This window comes from Loxodonta africana, chromosome 4, assembly GCF_030014295.1.
Source record: "Loxodonta africana isolate mLoxAfr1 chromosome 4, mLoxAfr1.hap2, whole genome shotgun sequence".
Classification (NCBI taxonomy): domain Eukaryota; kingdom Metazoa; phylum Chordata; class Mammalia; order Proboscidea; family Elephantidae; genus Loxodonta; species Loxodonta africana.
This window is the reverse complement of record NC_087345.1, coordinates 30,358,250-30,374,602: the sequence shown is the minus strand read 5'-3', so window position 1 is coordinate 30,374,602 and position 16,353 is coordinate 30,358,250. Positions and strand designations below refer to the sequence as shown.

General features: G+C 43.7%; 1 protein-coding gene across 1 annotated transcript in view; it reads left to right on the top strand.

The window, feature by feature from the left end:
• The first annotated feature begins 12,309 nt into the window (after positions 1–12,309).
• ANO4 (anoctamin 4) overlaps positions 12,310–16,353 on the top strand; it is a 491,252-nt gene continuing 487,208 nt past the window's right edge. The window contains exon 1 of the mRNA XM_010599655.3: positions 12,310–12,383. Coding sequence (XP_010597957.2) covers positions 12,362–12,383 — 22 coding nt within the window. The 5' untranslated portion in view covers positions 12,310–12,361. The remainder of the gene's footprint in view (positions 12,384–16,353) is intronic.

Genomic DNA, 16,353 nt, shown 5'->3' with positions numbered 1-16,353 from the left:
CATTTGTACCACTAGGGACCTTATGTAAGACTACAGCCAATGGAAATCCTATGAAGCAGTTCTACTCTGAAACATGTGGGGTTCCATGAATTGGAATCGACTCAGTGCCAATGGGTTTGGTTTTTTGGTTTTAGTAAGGAAAAAGGGAAGAAAGTATATTGGGAAGGCAACTAACACTATCTGCTCTTGGACAAGCCTAGGAATGTTATTGGTGCTTATGTCTTGGATCCACTTTGTCTTCATGGGAAGAATGAGAGGAGTAATGAATGTTGTAGTGAATATTTTGGAGGTCAAAACCCAGCACAACAAACGTCAAAGAGCTGTCCACAATGTGCTTTCTATTTAAGCTTCCACTATACAGAAAGGAAACCCTGGTGGTGTAGTGGTTAAATGCTACTGCTGCTAACCAAAAGGTAGGCAGTTCGAATCCACCAGGCACTCCTTGGAAGCTCTGTGGAACAGTTCTACTCTGTCCTATGGGGTCACTATGAGTCAGAATTGACTCAATGGCAAATGAGAAATATTTGTGGTAAAACTTAGAAATCATATCTTAGTCATGAGGAAATTTTTGGTGTAACAATGTCTGTAATTTAGCTTGTGATTACAGAATAACAGAATCTAACACAGACACTTATTTTATTTCCTAGATTTCTCTGAAACAACGGATTACACTTAGGGAAAAGCACATACTAGAATCTGTTTGAGAGCCAGCTGTAATTCACTGAAGTTACTTGTCTCAGAAGTCACAATATTAAGTTTTTTTTTTTTTTAAATTCAAACTACATCGGGAGCTTAACCAGAATATAAATAGATCTTATAGTCCTGAGGTGTGCAATATAAAATAGGCCATGCCTCAGGAGCTTTTTATGAAGACGCAAGCAACATGAACTTTTGGACCCTGATTCTGCAAAAAATTATCCATCCTCAGAACTAGGTAAAATTGTGAAACGTGGGCAAATATCTGTCTGAGCTTTTTCCTCACTGGTATGGTATTTAACTCCCTTTGCCAGAAATTACAATTGAAACAAGTCATTTCATAGGTAAAATATAGTGATTCGACTAGTACCATATTTTTGCATTACCTATATAATTTTACTCTTCTCTGGTATTTTCACTCTAATACGTTAAAATTGTTTAATCCTCCTACTTTCCTTTTTAAAAATAAGTGATTTTTTTCAGATTGATGTTCTTTGTGGAAAATTTTAAAACTACAGAAAAGTCAAAAAGAAAAACCCATATTTCTCAAGATGCATTTATACGCGTTTGTTTCAAGCCTGATAACCACTTGGTGCAGCATCCAAGACGATGGTACAGCCGGGGATGTACTAATGTCTCCCTAAATCTGGACAAAGAAGATCATGCTCCAGCCTCAAATGACGCATTTAGTGAGAACGGCCTGTTTACAGGCCAGTTTGAAAATGGGAGTGAGGTCAGGGAGAGCCACAAGCAGAAAAAAGCTGGAAAAGGCAGCTGGAAGAGGCATTTTATCATTTGTCACACTATGGGTAATTCTGGTACCTCATTAATTTTAAATATATGTAAATACATATGGTAAAGAAGTTAGTGTCATACTGAGGACACGGAGGTAGTCATAGTCATAGAATCACAACTAGAACTTGGGTTTTCTTTCTTTACACTAATGAGCTCTCCCACTAAAAATGGGTATCCAGACCATGCAAGTCATAGTTAAACATAGTTAAAAAGTCCGTTTTTTATGTTTTCATTTTTTAAAATTTTGTGTATACATGCATGCGGATGGGTTGGGAAGAGAGAGCTATTTAAAATATCATTTTTATATTTTATATCTTACTTGTTGGTTTTCTTTTTTTTTCCTCTTCTGTGTTTCTTCCCTTTCTCTCTCTTTTTTGGAGGATGGGGGCGAGAATAGCAAAGAGGTTCAGTGTATGGGTTTTGGAATCAGATAGACCTGGGTTTGAACCCCACATGGGACTCTTGGTAGCTTGTTTAAACTTTCTATACTTCAGGTTCTTCATTTATAAAACTGAAATAAGCATACCTGCCTCATTGTATCATTTAGGATATAATAGTCAGATTAGGCTTGGTAATATAGCAGTAACAAATAACTTCTCAATTTCAGTGGTCTAACACAACACATATTTATTTCTTGTGCAAGCAAAGTCTGCTGTGGGTCTGGCCAGTTCTCCAGGGCTCAGTATAATATTGTTGCCTCAATATTATGGCACCTGCATGTCAACATTTTCTTTCATAATCACCATGGCAAAGAAATATTTTAGCCTGGAAAAGACATGTATTAATTTTGCTCATATCTCTTTGACAATAAACAGTCTTGTGGAAATGCCTACCTTCGAGCTGGGAAATGCGATCGATGCTCAGTACCCACAGAATGGAAAGAGAACTGGAAACACTGGTAAGCAGCACCCATGTCAGCTCCAATCTGCTTTTCTCATCACCAAATTTCTGATTTGCTCTCTTTGTTGCACACAGAATAGCCACAACAATGGACTCGAACACACCAATGATTGTGAAGATGGTGCAGGACTTGGCAATGTTTCGTTCTATTATCCATAAGGTGCTTTAAAACTTTTTTTTTTCCCTGCTCGAATGCTATTCCTTTTGTGTTTTGTCCATTCTTCTCCCCTTCCCCAACAACTACTAAGTCTGTCCCATCTATCAAAGAAATAAAAATGGCAAGAGGAGAAATGAGGGTGTGTGCTGGACTAAAAGGGTCGTGACTTTAAGCGTGTAGCAGAGATGTTGTAAAGCTGAGTAATAAACAAAAATACAATCGTGAAAAGCAGAAAAAAGGAAGCTGAAATAAATGCAAAGGATATTATTGCTAGAGCAGCTATCTCGTTCTATCTGATTTTATTCATTTTGAGGACATGCACTTCCTTTTTGGGTCATTTTACCAACTGAAAAAACCTCAGTGTAAGTTGGTGCTTCCCTAACCGTTTTGGAGAATTGAGGAACTTTTCATTTAACATATTCTTTTCACTTACAGGCTCTGCTGCCACTGTTTTCCTGTCTCCTCTGGGTTTCGTTTACTTTTTATTTCTTAGTCTGCTTTTCTGCAGTGGAGGCAAATATTCTTTTCCCTCATGACCATATCCTTCTCACATGAAGGTTATTCTCAGAAGGCACCTAGCAAAACCTGTCCAGCATTTCTTTTGGTTATTGGTTTATTTATTTTGGATGATTGTTGTTGTTGTTAGGGGCCATCAAGTTGGTTCCGACTCATAGTGACCCTACGCACAACAGAACGAAACACCGCCCGGTCCTGCGCCATCCTTAAAATCATTGTTTTGCTTGAGCTCATTGTTGCAGCCACTGTGTCAGTCCACCTCTTTGAGGGTCTTCCTCTTTTCCGCTGACCCTGTACTCTGCGAAGCATGATGTCCTTCTGCAGGGACTGATCACCTCCTGACAACATGTCCAAAGTATGTAAGACGCAGTCTCGACATCCTTGCCTCTAAGGAGCATTCTGGCCGCACTTCTTCAAAGACAGATTTGTTTGTTCTTTTGGCAGTCCATGGTACATTCAATATTCTTCGCCTACACCACAATTCAAAGGCATCAATTCTTCTTCGGTCTTCCTTATTCATTGTCCAGCTTTCATATGTATATGATGCGATTGAAAATACCATGGCTTGGGTCAGGCGCACCTTAGTCTTCAGGGTGACATCTTTGCTCTTCAACACTTTGAAGAGGTCCTTTGCAGCAGATTTGCCCAGTGCAATGCGTCTTTTGGTCTCTTGAGCGCTGCTTCCATGGGTGTTGATTGTGGATCCAAGTAAAATGAAATCCTTGACAAATTCAATCTTTTCTCCGTTTATCATGATGTTGTTCATTGGTCCAGTTGTGAGGATTTTTGTTTTCTTTATGTTGAGGTGTAATCCATACTGAAGGCTGATTAGGTTGATGTTATTTTAAAACCTCTTGGAGTTTACCATCTCTTCCCCCTCACCCCCACACCATATGTTCTATGAAACAGATATTTAAAATATCTCTTATCAAGACATAAATAGGAGATGGATGTCTCCTCAAAACATCAATTCAATATCTGCGTTCTGATAATGCCGTTATGTTTGTTTTCACTTGGCTTGGTAGGAAATTAAAAACTAAAACAATGTTTTGGTTGAGAAGGTCTAGTTTGGTCTACATAGTGGGAGTTAGGTGGTTTGCATGTCTAGGGTGGGAAGGTATTAAGCAGACCTGATATGCAGCCAGAATGTATGGTACCTGTTTTAGTATTGAAATACCTCCCTACTGGTTGGTAAACAGGAACTGTTCCAAGACCTTTGAGAGTCTCCCATTGCCTGGCCTCTTGGCTCACCTGGCCTTCTCCACAACTCAGCAACTAAAGGGTTAATCCTAGCACATCTGGGGGCCCTGTTTGATTAGTGGTGCCTGGTGCAATGTTAAAGGGCCCAGGTGGCTAAGTGGTTAAAGTTCTCAGTTGCTAACTGAAAGATCAGTGGTTCGAATCTGCCAGCCACTCTGCTGCTCTAGTAAAGATTGCATACAGCCTTGGAAACCCTATGGGGAAATTCTACTCTGTGCTACAGTGTCGCTATGAGTCGGAATTGACTCAACGGCAATGGGTTTGGTATTTTTTGGTTTGGTGCAATGTTGGCTGTTAAATATTTTGAATATCCCTGCTCGGTGGACATAGTGGAAAGGAAATGCTACTTGGTTGGCATTTCTGAGGCTACCAAAGGAATCCTGGAAAACTGGACATAATAATAATAGCAGTTAACATCTATTAAGAACGGGTTTAAAGGCTTTATAGATATTAACTCACTCAATACTTTCAACAATCCTATGCAGTTTTTTACATTTTACAGATGACAAACTGGGGCCCAGATTAAGCTATGATCACACAATTAATCAATGGTGGTGTTGGAATCTGAACCCAAGCTCACGCCAGAACCAGTGCTCTTTTCAAATCTCCTCATGACTCTAACCTTCTGTGAGTCTGTAAACAATAAACATTAATTGGGCTCCTACCCTGTAGATGCCACCACTTGTCTGTTAGTTTGCCCTACTGTGGTGGTTTGCATGTTGTTGTGATGCTGGAATATTGCCACTGGTATTTCAAATACCGGAAGGGTTACCCATGGTGGACAGTTTTCAGGGAGCTTCCAGACTAAGACAAACTAGGAAGAATGACCTGGTGATCTACTTCTGAAAGCACTGGGCAGTGAAAATCTTGTGAATAGCAGCAGAATATTGTCTGATAGCATGCCAGAAGATGAATGCCTCAGGATGTAAGGTGCTCAAAATACGACTGGGGAAGAGCTGCCTCCTCAAAATAGAGTTCACCTTAATGATGTGGATCAAGTCAAGCTCTCAAGACCTTCATTTGCTGATGTGGCGTGACTTAAAATGAGAAGAAACAGCTGCAAACATCCTTTAATAATCAGAATGTGGAATGTATGAAGTACGAATCTAGGAAAATTGGAAGTCGTCAAAAATAAAATGGAATGCATATAGATCGATACTCTAGGCATTAGTAAGCTGAAATGAACTAGTATTAGTCATTTTGAATCACACAATCATATGGTCAACATTGCCAGGAATGACAAAAGGACATTTCGAGATCCATCCTGAAGTACAATGCTATCAGTGACAGGATAATATCAATACGCCTACGAGGAAGATCAGTTAATATGACTATTATTAAAATTTATGAACCAACCACTAATACCAAAGATGAAGAAATCGAAGATTTTTACCAACTTTTGCAGTCTGAAATTGATCAAACATGCAAACAAGCATTGGTAATAACTGGTGAATGGAATGCAAAAATTGGAAACAAAGAAGAAGGGTCAGCAGTTGGAAAATATGGCCTTAGTGATAACAATGATGCTGAAGATTGCATGATAGAATTTTGTAAGACCAACATCTTATTCACTGCAAAAACCTTTTTACAACAACATAAACAGCGAATATATACATGGGTTTAAAGTGTTAAAAAGCAAAAACATCACCTTGAAGACTAAGGTGCACGTGACCCAAGCCATCATGTTTTCAATCACTTCATGGGCATGCAAAAACTGGGCAATGAATAAAGAAGAACAAAGAAGAATTGACCCCTTCAAATTATGGTTTGGCAAAGAATACTGAATGTACCATGGACTGCCAAATGAATGAACAAATCTGTCTTGGAAGAAATACAGCAAAAATGCTCCTTAGAAGCAGGGATGGTGAGACTATGTCTCATATACTTTGGATGTGTTATCAGGAGGGATCAGACCCTGGAGAAGGACATCATGCTTGGTAAAGTAAAGGGTTGACGAAAAAGAGGAAGACCCTCAACGAGATGGATTGACACAGTGGTTGCAACAATGGGCTCAAGCTCAATGATTGTGAGGATGGTGCAGGACTGGGCAGTGTTTAGTGCTGTTGTGCACACGGTTGCTATGAGTTGAAACTGATTTGACGTGCACCAAACAAGAATGACATAGACATGGACCTCACTGGGTGTAATATACAGGAATCAAACCAACTACATCTATTGAACGACATAGTGGAGAAGCTCAATATCATCAGTTAGAACAAGGTCAGGGGTCACCTGTAGAACAGACCATCAATCATTCATATGCAAGTTCAAGTTGAAGCTGAAGAAGATTAAAACAAGTCCATGAGAGCCAAAGTACAACCATGAGTATACCCCACCTGAATTTAGAGACCATTTCAGGAATAGATTTGACACATTCAACACTGATGATCAAAGACCAGAGGAGTTGTGGGATGACATCAAGGACATCATACATGAAGAAAGCAGAATATCATTAAAAAGACAAGAAAGAAAGAAAATACCAAAATGGATGTAAGAAGAGACTCTGAAGCTTGCTCTTGAACATAGAGTACCTAAAGTGAATGGAAAAAATGATGGAGTAAAAGAGCTGAACAGAAGATTTCAAAGAGTGTATTATAATGAAATGCGCAAAGACCTGGAGTTAGAAAACCAAAAGGGAAGAACAAGCTCAGCGTTTTTCAAGCTGAAAGAACTAAAGAAAAAATTTAAGCATCTAGTTGTAAGATTGAAGGGTTCTATGGGCAAAATGCTGAATGACGAAAGAAGCATCGGAAGAAGATGAAAGGAATACACATTGCATTGGGCAAATCTGAATTAAAAGACCTCTTTAAAGTGTTAAAAAGCAAAGATGTCCCCTTGAAAACTGAGGTGCGCCTGACCCAAGCCATGATATTTTCCATCACCTCATATGCATGCGAAAGCTGGACAATGAATAAGGAAGACTGAAGTAGATAGAATTCGTGCCTTTGAATTAGGGTGTTGGTGAAGAATATTGAATGGAGTGTCTAAAGAACGAACAAATCATCTTGGAAGAAGTATAGTCAGAAGCAAGGATGGCGAGACTATGTCTCACAAACTTTGGACATTGTCATGGATTGAATTATGTCCCCCTAAAAATGTGTGTATCAACTTGGTTAGGCCATGCTTACCAGTATTGAGTGGTTGTCTTCCATTTCATGATTGTAATTTATGTTAAAAGAATTAGGGTGGGATTGTATAACCACTCTTACTCAGGTCCCCTCCCTGATCCAACATAAAGAGAGTTTCCCTGGGGTTGGCCTGAACCGCCTTTTATCTCTCAAGAGATAGATGGAAAGTGAAGCAAACAGAGAGTTTGGGACCTCGTATCCCCAAGAAAGCAGCACCAGGAGCAGAGCACATCCTTTGGACCTGGGGTCCCTGCGCCTGAGAAGCTCCTTGACCAGGCGAAGATTGATGACAAGGAACCTTCCCCCAGAGCAGACAGAGAGAGAAAGCCGTCCCTTAGAACTGATGCCCTGAATTTGGACTTCTGGCCTACTAAAAAACTGTGAGAAAATAAATTTCTTTTTGTTAAAGTCATCCACTTGTGGTATTTCTGTTATAGCAGCACTAGATGACTAAGACAGACATGTTATCAGGAGAGACCAGTCCTTGAAGAAGGACATCATGCTTGGTAAAGTTGAAGATCAGCAAAAAAATGAAGACCCTCACCAAGATGGACTGACACAGTGCCTGCAACAATGGGTTCAAGTGTAACAATGATTGTGAGGGTGGCGCAGGACCCGGCAGTGTTTTGTTCTGTTGTACTTAGGCTTGACTTGATGTCACCTAACAACAATATTAAAGAAAAAGTATGTGTATAATAGTTACTGTCATGGGTTGAATTGTGTCCCCCATAAATATGTGTCAACTTGGTTAGGCCATGATTCCCGGTATTGTGTGGTTGTCCTCTATTTTGTGATTGTAATTTTTCTATGTGTTCTAAATCCTAATTTTTCCCTGTGGTTAATGAAGCAAGATTAGATTATGTTAAAGAGGATTAGGGTGGGATTGTAACACCCTTACTAAGGGCACATCCCTGATCCAACGTAAAGGGAGTTTCCCTGGATTATTGCCTGCACCTCCTTTTATCTTACAAGAGATAAAAGGAAAGGTAAGCGAGCTGAGAGTGGGGGACCTTATACCACCAAAACAGCAGCACTGGGAGCAGAAGTCCTTTGGACCCGGGTCCCTGTGCTGAGAAGCTCCTTGACCAGAGGAAGACTGATGATAAGGACCTTTCTCCAGAGCTGACAGAGAGAGAAAGCCTTCCCCTGAAGCTGACACCCTGAATTTGGACTTGAAGCCTACTAGACTGTGAGAGAATAAATTTCTGTTAAAGCCATCCACTTATGGTATTTGTTATAGCCGCACTCGATGGCTAAAACACTTACTAAACTACAACGTTAAAATAAATTATTAAAAATGTTAATCAGAGACTCAGCCTCTTCCAGTGTCAAATACAATAATCATGTTCAAGGCAGTTAACGGTAACTCAAATAATTCAAGTTCAGAACATGCTGAAAAGGGAAGGTGAAATACTTTCCCTCAATCTATCATCTGAAAAGAAGCAGTTTCCTGGAGAGATTTAGAACACAGCTTTCGTCAAGGTTGTGGCAGTTCATATTTTACTCCTGAAAACACGAAAAATGAATAAAACGTAAGAAAATTTGAATGACAACCTGGTCTGTAATAAATTTTACTGGCAATTTAATACAAATCCTGGACCTCATTTTTCAAATGTCACTTCCTTGATGAAGTCATCTCTGAATGCTGTAAAAACAGATGCACTTGCTCTCTCTCGGGTTCCTATGATACCCTGTACTTTATCACCGGTATCATAATTTTTTGTTCATCTGTGTCCCCCTTAAGGATGTAAGGTAGGTGGACACCACCTCTTCCCACTGCAGAGAGGCAAGGAGGTTCTTCATCACCTCAGTATCTCCTGACAGCACAGGGCCTGAGAACAACGGAAGGCTCCTAATGACCCTGACAAGGAAGGAATGAGGTGTATATGTCAACCAGTTCCTCAAAAAGGGGCCTAGTGTTTGCAATCCTAATTCTATCCAAGGGGCTGAATATCTCAAGGACTTGGAGTGGTTAACTAATTATGCAGGCAGAAGTTCAGGTGGCCTTAAAGAGGTTAACTAATTAGACAATATTTTTTAGTTCCTCCTAATTAGAAAGAGCTGCCAAAAAGAATTAAAGTGCAATTTGTAACTCATTATGATTACCCTTCCTCATGACCCTACCTGAGCTGAAACGTGGAGGTTAAGGGAATAGAGAGAGCCTGACTTCAGAAGACAACTTGCAAATGGCTTTGGGTCTGACTCTCAGGCATGGGTGAGCGAAGAAGCTCCAGGTCCAGGCACAAGATGTGTAGGGAGGGGGCACTTAAGGTGGAACATAATGATAAGAGTGCCCAGTCGGGGGCGCTGCGGAGCCGGAGGCAGGGAGGATGCCGAGGCTGCAGAGATGGCTTGGGTCGCCCTGTGTGGAGGCAGGCTTGCTGCGCAGGCCGCCGCCTGGTGAGAGAGACCCCCACAGCCTGGAGGCTAGGTTTCCAAGTCCTTCTAGACTCAGGGTGGCAAGTTCAGCTTGGGGTCAGGTGGAGTGTAAATCCAAAGAGACCTAGGGGAGAGGAAGGTGGGGGCCGAACGGGGCAAATTCGAGGAGAGGAGCAGCGACCCAGAAGGGTCCCTGATCCCCGTGGCCGTCCTGCGAGGTGGGCACAGCAGCAACAATGGTTACCACCACTTCACGGATGGTGAATTGAAGGCTCAGAGGGGGTGTCTTGATTAAGGGTCACCCGGTTGGTAGTTGGCCCACCCAGCACCAAGAAAATGCCGGATCCCTCTTTCTCACTATCCTGAAGGGGCCTCGCCCTCCTCGCAGGCCGGCTCCGTTGGGGGCGCCCTCGAGAAGTCTCAGCCTTGCGCTTAAATGGAGGAAGTGTGGATAGAGACATTTAATCTTAGAGCCTCGCCCACCCCTCACCGCTGCTGTCTCGCTGCCCTCACAGAAGAGCCGAAAAGCGGGGAGGGACCCTAGGGTTGTCCGCTCAAAACACTGACCTCTGGATCAGGCTGGGCGGGCGCCGGCAGGAGGCGGCGGCGGCGAGAGTTGGAGCGCGCGGGAAGCTTCCCGAAGCTTCTCTGCCCGCTGTGCTTGCACTCCAGTTGGCACAACCCAAAATTCTGTTTAAAACCCCTCGACGGCCTCCCTCCCCTATTCATTCGTTGGGGGCTGGTGTTGAATTTTCAAGGCCGAGGTTTCAAGTGACTATGAGCTTCAGTCCCGGGATGCCCGGGTTTCCTCAAAGTGTCCTGACTTTTCACTGGGAAGTGCAAAGCCTGGGATGCATCTAACCCCAGCGGGGTCACTAGGGGGGCGGGGGTGTGTGTGTGCGGACCGCAGTGACACTGTCAAAGGGGGTGACGCCAAAATGACTGTCTATAAAATTTTCGTGCAGCCTCAGCAGAAATTTATTAATTTCTATAAAAGTATCCCTGTATTTAGTTCTAATGACAAAACATTTTTCGTAACCCAGTTCACATGTATCAATACACCTGGAAGGCTGAAACTCTATGCTAATTTACTTTTTTGAGCCTTCTAATGTGGTCTGCTGAGAGCCCTTATTATTACCTAATTATAATACCGCTTGGAATCACGTGGTTTCCTCTGCACACCTTTACCAGTATGTGGTGTTATTTTCCTTGCTGCTGGTGTTTTTATAGTGTCTGGTTTTGTCAATTTTTCTGGTATTTTAGCTATAGTATTGTGGTAATTAGTATTTGTGAACCTATATCAATAACTTTTTTGAGTAGTAATTAAAGGAAAAGGAGTGATATAGGGAATCATAATTGGCAAGTAACATTTAGTACAAAAGATTCTGTATGGTCTGGTATGGGAAGAGGTCCATAGGCCGTTGTGACATCATGAGTTACCACACTGGGTGACACCAACCCTAGTGACACCACTGCTTAAACAGAGGGAAACTGGACAGCCTCTCGTTTTCTCCGGAGCCCCATGGGTGCCCCGGGCTTTGCAGATCTCTCATCCGCCCCCGCCCCGCCCGCCCCCCAGCCCTCCCAGTTCACCTGCATTTTCTAGTCAGCTGATTCCAAACGGGTAACTCGCACAATAAGAAGGGTGGGCTCCTAGGGAGGGCTTGGAGATTGAGCCATTCATTGAACACTGAGTTCGCGCCCGGAACCATGCGCTGGGCAGTCACTGGGGCTCAAAGAGTGGAATAGGACACGGGTCACAGCCTCTTGAGGAGACGCGCTAATAAAGGTGACAGGGTGATGTGTAGGGACCGGTCCGAACTGTTGGGGTTAGAATACGGACAGTACTTAGTGGTCAGCGACTTCATTAATGAAAGTCCGCAAGGCAGGTTTGCCACTCGCCCCCAGGCTTTGGCCTCCGGAGGCAAACCCTGATCTGGGATTCGCGCCCGAGTGTCACTGGCTGCCGGAACCATCCCGTGTCCCCAGGCGTGCTCTCCAATGGAACTTCCCTAGGAAGGCTCGAGGTCCGGGAAGCTGTGCCGCACCCGGGACTCCCCGACCTCGCGTTTGCCGAGTGATTCCTGCCACCCCCCACTCGGGGGGGAGGGGTTCCCTTGCTTGGCGTGGACACAGGACAGGTCCTACCCCGACGCCTGCCGGGCAGGACCAAAGCGGCCGCGGGCCTCCACCCAGCACCTCCCACCTCCTGCTTCGCCCCTCCTCTCCCCCCGGCCTTGCGCCCCTGGCTGCAAGTTGAATCCCCGCGGGGAGCCGGAGCGCTGCGGCGGGTCTGCGCCCTCGCTCCGCACGCCCTGCAGTGGAGACCTAGCGGCAGGCACCCGCGCGCCCGCACCTCTCCTGGCGACCCAGGCCGGCCAACTGGGCATGCTCAGCAGCCGGGCGGCCGGGCGCCGCGGGAGCCAAACGCATGCACTCGCCCGGCCAGCCGGCGGCCGTCCAGGGGCGCGGCGGGCAGGCGGCAGCTCTCGCCGACACCCTGGCCGGCCTGGGCAGGACGCGGGCCAGGATGGCTTCCCTCACTGCGTACGGTAAGGACCAGCTATCGCCGGCTGCGGGCGGCCGGCCAGGCGGAGCCCCAGGAGCTGTCTGAACACGCCGGGAAACTTCGGCTCCCCGGGAGGGTTCGGGAGGGAGGGAGCCGGCTGCAAGGAGCGCGGGCCTCCGGGCTAGGGGCCTCTGCTCCGCGGGGTTGGGGGCTGTCTGTAGCCTGGGAAGGAGGCGTTTGCAGACAGGACTGATGGGGTAAAATAGCCTAAAATTTGGGGGGAATTTGGGCAGTATGTGGGAACCGGGGCTTCTGGACTCCAGAAAAATTCCACTCGCATAAGACCACTCAAGAAAGGGATGAATAGGGCTGTTAAGTCCTCTTCCAGCGGTGTGAGGTTTAAAGTTAGGAGATCTGCGTTCAGTCAGCGCTGATCTTGTCCCTGACTGACCTTGGACAAGTTATTTAAACTTTCTGTTCTTGCATTTCTCTTTCTGTACGTTGGAGATGAGAGCATCCCTCTGACAGATGCTGTGGTGTTAAAATAATATGCACCCAAAATATTTTTTAATGCAAAAAATTAACTTGGAAATAAAAGTTTTATGGAAATAGGCATTATCCCTTACTCCTTTTTGTGATTAAAGGTGTGTGTGTGTATGTATATGTATAAGGCATTGCACAATTCTGAAAGAAAACAAAATCCTAGTGTGAAGGTTTCAGACTCAGCTAGAAATCACAAGGTGCTGGGGAAGCCAGCAAGTCTTCTTATCAACAATCCTGCTTGTGTGGAAAAAGCAATTCTCTTTAGTCCTTTATCAGAGAAGCTGCTGAGACTTGGTTATTGGAGGCAGAAACTCAAGTAGACCTTCTTCCCTTCCCCTTGCTTGCAAATTAGTTGCTATGATAAACATCTAGATTTGGCATTTTAAAGGGGGAGGTTGTGACCAATTGTTGGGGAATGTTCTGCAGGAACCTATTAAAGCCTGGGGTTGTGGAAGGGAAAATTGCTTCCTGTGGTGTGGAGTCTCCATTCTCCAGGTCAGTGATGTCCCCTGCTCATTTTCCCAAGGTTAAAGGGGTCGGTTCTCTCTCTTTCTCAGAATTTTAAACTATTTAAAATGATCATTCAAGTGGCTCTGGGGATTTGTGATTGATATGCTTGGGAACAGCTAATAAACTGTGAGCAGATAAATTAAATACTAGTGGCTTTTTTTTTCACTCAGAGCTTTTTCTACTGGGATGTGAGTTGTACTTGCCAGTATGCACATTTAACACTCGACACTGTCATTCTTGGGTTACCATCTGGGGAAAATTCAACAGTCTGATGGTGTTTTAGGAATATTCATTGGTGGAAATCTAATTTTACATCTTTCCCTGTCAGAGGGATCTAACTTTTGGGTTTTACATCGTTTTAGATTTCACATGCTGTCCCCTGGATACTGTCAGTAACATAATAATCAGTTCTATACATTTCTAGAAGACTTAAAAGCTTAATTGGGCACCCAGGTGGAGAAAATGAAGTCAGAATAAGTTAAATCATTTTGGAAAGCAAGTATATTTCAGTAATCAAAGGAAGAGAGTGCAGATCTACTTTTTTTTTGGCAATTAAATACACAGGTTTTCTCTTTAGAATCTTAAAAGGGAACTGATAATTTGTGCTATTTTACCTGCATTCTTGATACAACTCCCCATCCCTAAAGTAGTGAATAAAATTGGCTACAAAGTCCATGTTAATTCCTAGGTCTGTAGTGATGTGACCTAAGACATGACAAGATAAGTTAGCCCATCAGGGTTTTCAACCCATGAAACAAGTTAAGGATAACAAATTTAAGTGTAGTCAGTATATTTCTCACGGGCTGGATGCTGTCGAGATTGTGATCTGATGTGAGCTTGGCCTGGCTCTGGAACTTTCCCCAAATCATCTCTCTGTCTATTGAACTGTTTTAAAAAATGTTTCCATTCAATTCTGCTGGATTTGGGTTTAGATATCATGATGGGAGATGATCTAAGCTTCTTGCCTGGATTTTATGGGGTTCAGTTTTTTATATCCGTGTGACTGATTTTTGTGGGTTTAGTGTACAGGGGCTGCCAAGAGAATGATCGTTTGTACTATAGACTGTGTGTTTTAGGTTCCTAAGAAGAGAGAAATTTGGCTTATGTACGCATTTCATTAGTAGCGGCCTCCAGTAAACCTCATTAGCTTCCCTTCCAAATAGGCATTTTTGATATTGGAACTTGTTCTGTCTGTATTTTAGCATGACTTTTTACTTTCAGGCAGACATCTAGACTCATAGACCTTAGAAATGTGAAATGAGATTAGGGTGATCAATAAATGTTATATGCTCTCTAATAAATATATGTTCAATGAATGATGTGATTTTGAAAATTCTGGCTTTTTAATGCCTCAACCCTTTGTGGTCACCACTGACATTCCTTTCCTTGTCCTTTAAATGGTTTAGGTTCTTAACTGCTTTTAGCTCATTATATAATACGTGCACGAGACCAAGGATGGATGACAAGTTTCTTTTAAAGAGAAATGACCGGGACTGACTCGTTCTTGGCCATGCAAAGGAAGGCACAGGGCCGTGTCCCAGACTGAACCCTGTGGGGCCTTGTGCTTTGACCTGCTGGCTTGGTATTGAACTGTCAGCTCTGGGTCTGAGGAGGTTTAATAAGAGACCCAAGGAGCTTATAGAGTACCAGTAAAAACCAGTTGACATGAAGTCGATTCCAACTCGTGTTGACCCCTTGTGTGTCAGAGTAGAAACCTGTGCTCCATAATGGTTGATTTTTTTGGAAGTACGTCGCCGGGCCTTTCTTTTGAGGTACCTCTGAGTGGACTTGAACTTCCAACCTTTTGGTTAGCAGCTGAGCACATTAACCACTTGCACCACACTGGGACTCCTCATAGACCACCAAACCAAACCCTTTGCCATCGACTCAATTCTGACTCATAGCAACCCTGTAGGACAGAGTGGAGCTGACCCATAGAGTTTCCAAGGACTGCCTGGTAGATTCGAATTGCTGGCCTTTTGGTTAGCAGTTGTAGCACTTAACCACTATGCCACCAGGGTTTCCTTATAGAGCACACTAGGGCCTGTTTTAGTTAGGGAAGGCCTCTTTGAAGAGGTGATATTTGAGTAGAGACTTAAATGAAAGAAAGCAGCGAGCTGTTCCATTATGCAAGCAAAGAGCATTCTTGGCAAATAAAAACAGTAAGTGCAAAGGCCCTGAGACAGGAATGAAGCTTGTCATGTTCAAGGTTAGTGAGAAGATCAGTGTGGCTGAAACAGAGAAAGCAAGTAGGAGGCAGGAAGGAAATGTGACCAGAGCCAGTACTGTTGTTATAACCATTCTTTCCTCATTTTCCTCCTACCTCTTTCTTCTTTGTAGACTCCTCATTCTGTTTATGATGGTGTTTGCCTAGGTTCTGTCCTTGACCCTATTATAATCTCAGTCTCAACCCTCTCTTTGGGTGAACTCATTTTTCTCTTTGGATGACATTGATTTGACACATAGTGGGGAAGCTTATAAACTGGGGTGACAAAACTTCTGACTTGTAAGTAGATGTGTGAGGCACACTGGGACATAAAGAATAAGAATGGCACTTTATGTGAGTTTACTCAGTTAACCCTCACAAAAGCCTTTAAGAAATTGGTCTGCAGTACAACGAGATGGTGCGCAGCTACCACTGACTGATTTCACAGGGATCACAATAGAGGGCCCTGGACAAAGCTTGAGAAAAAGGTAGAACAAAATTATAACTCAAAAAGAAAGACCAGTCTTGCTGGCCTGACAGAGACTGGAAAAACCCTGAGAGCATGGCCCTTGGACACCCTTTCAGCTCAGTAATGAAGTCACTCCTGAGGTTCGCCCATCAGACAAAGACTGGACAGGCCCATGGAACAAAACGAGACTAAAGGGGCACACTCGCCCTGGGGCAAGGACTAGAAGGCAGAGGGGACAGGAAAGCTGGTAATAGGGATCCCAAGTTTGAGAATGCAGAGTGTTGA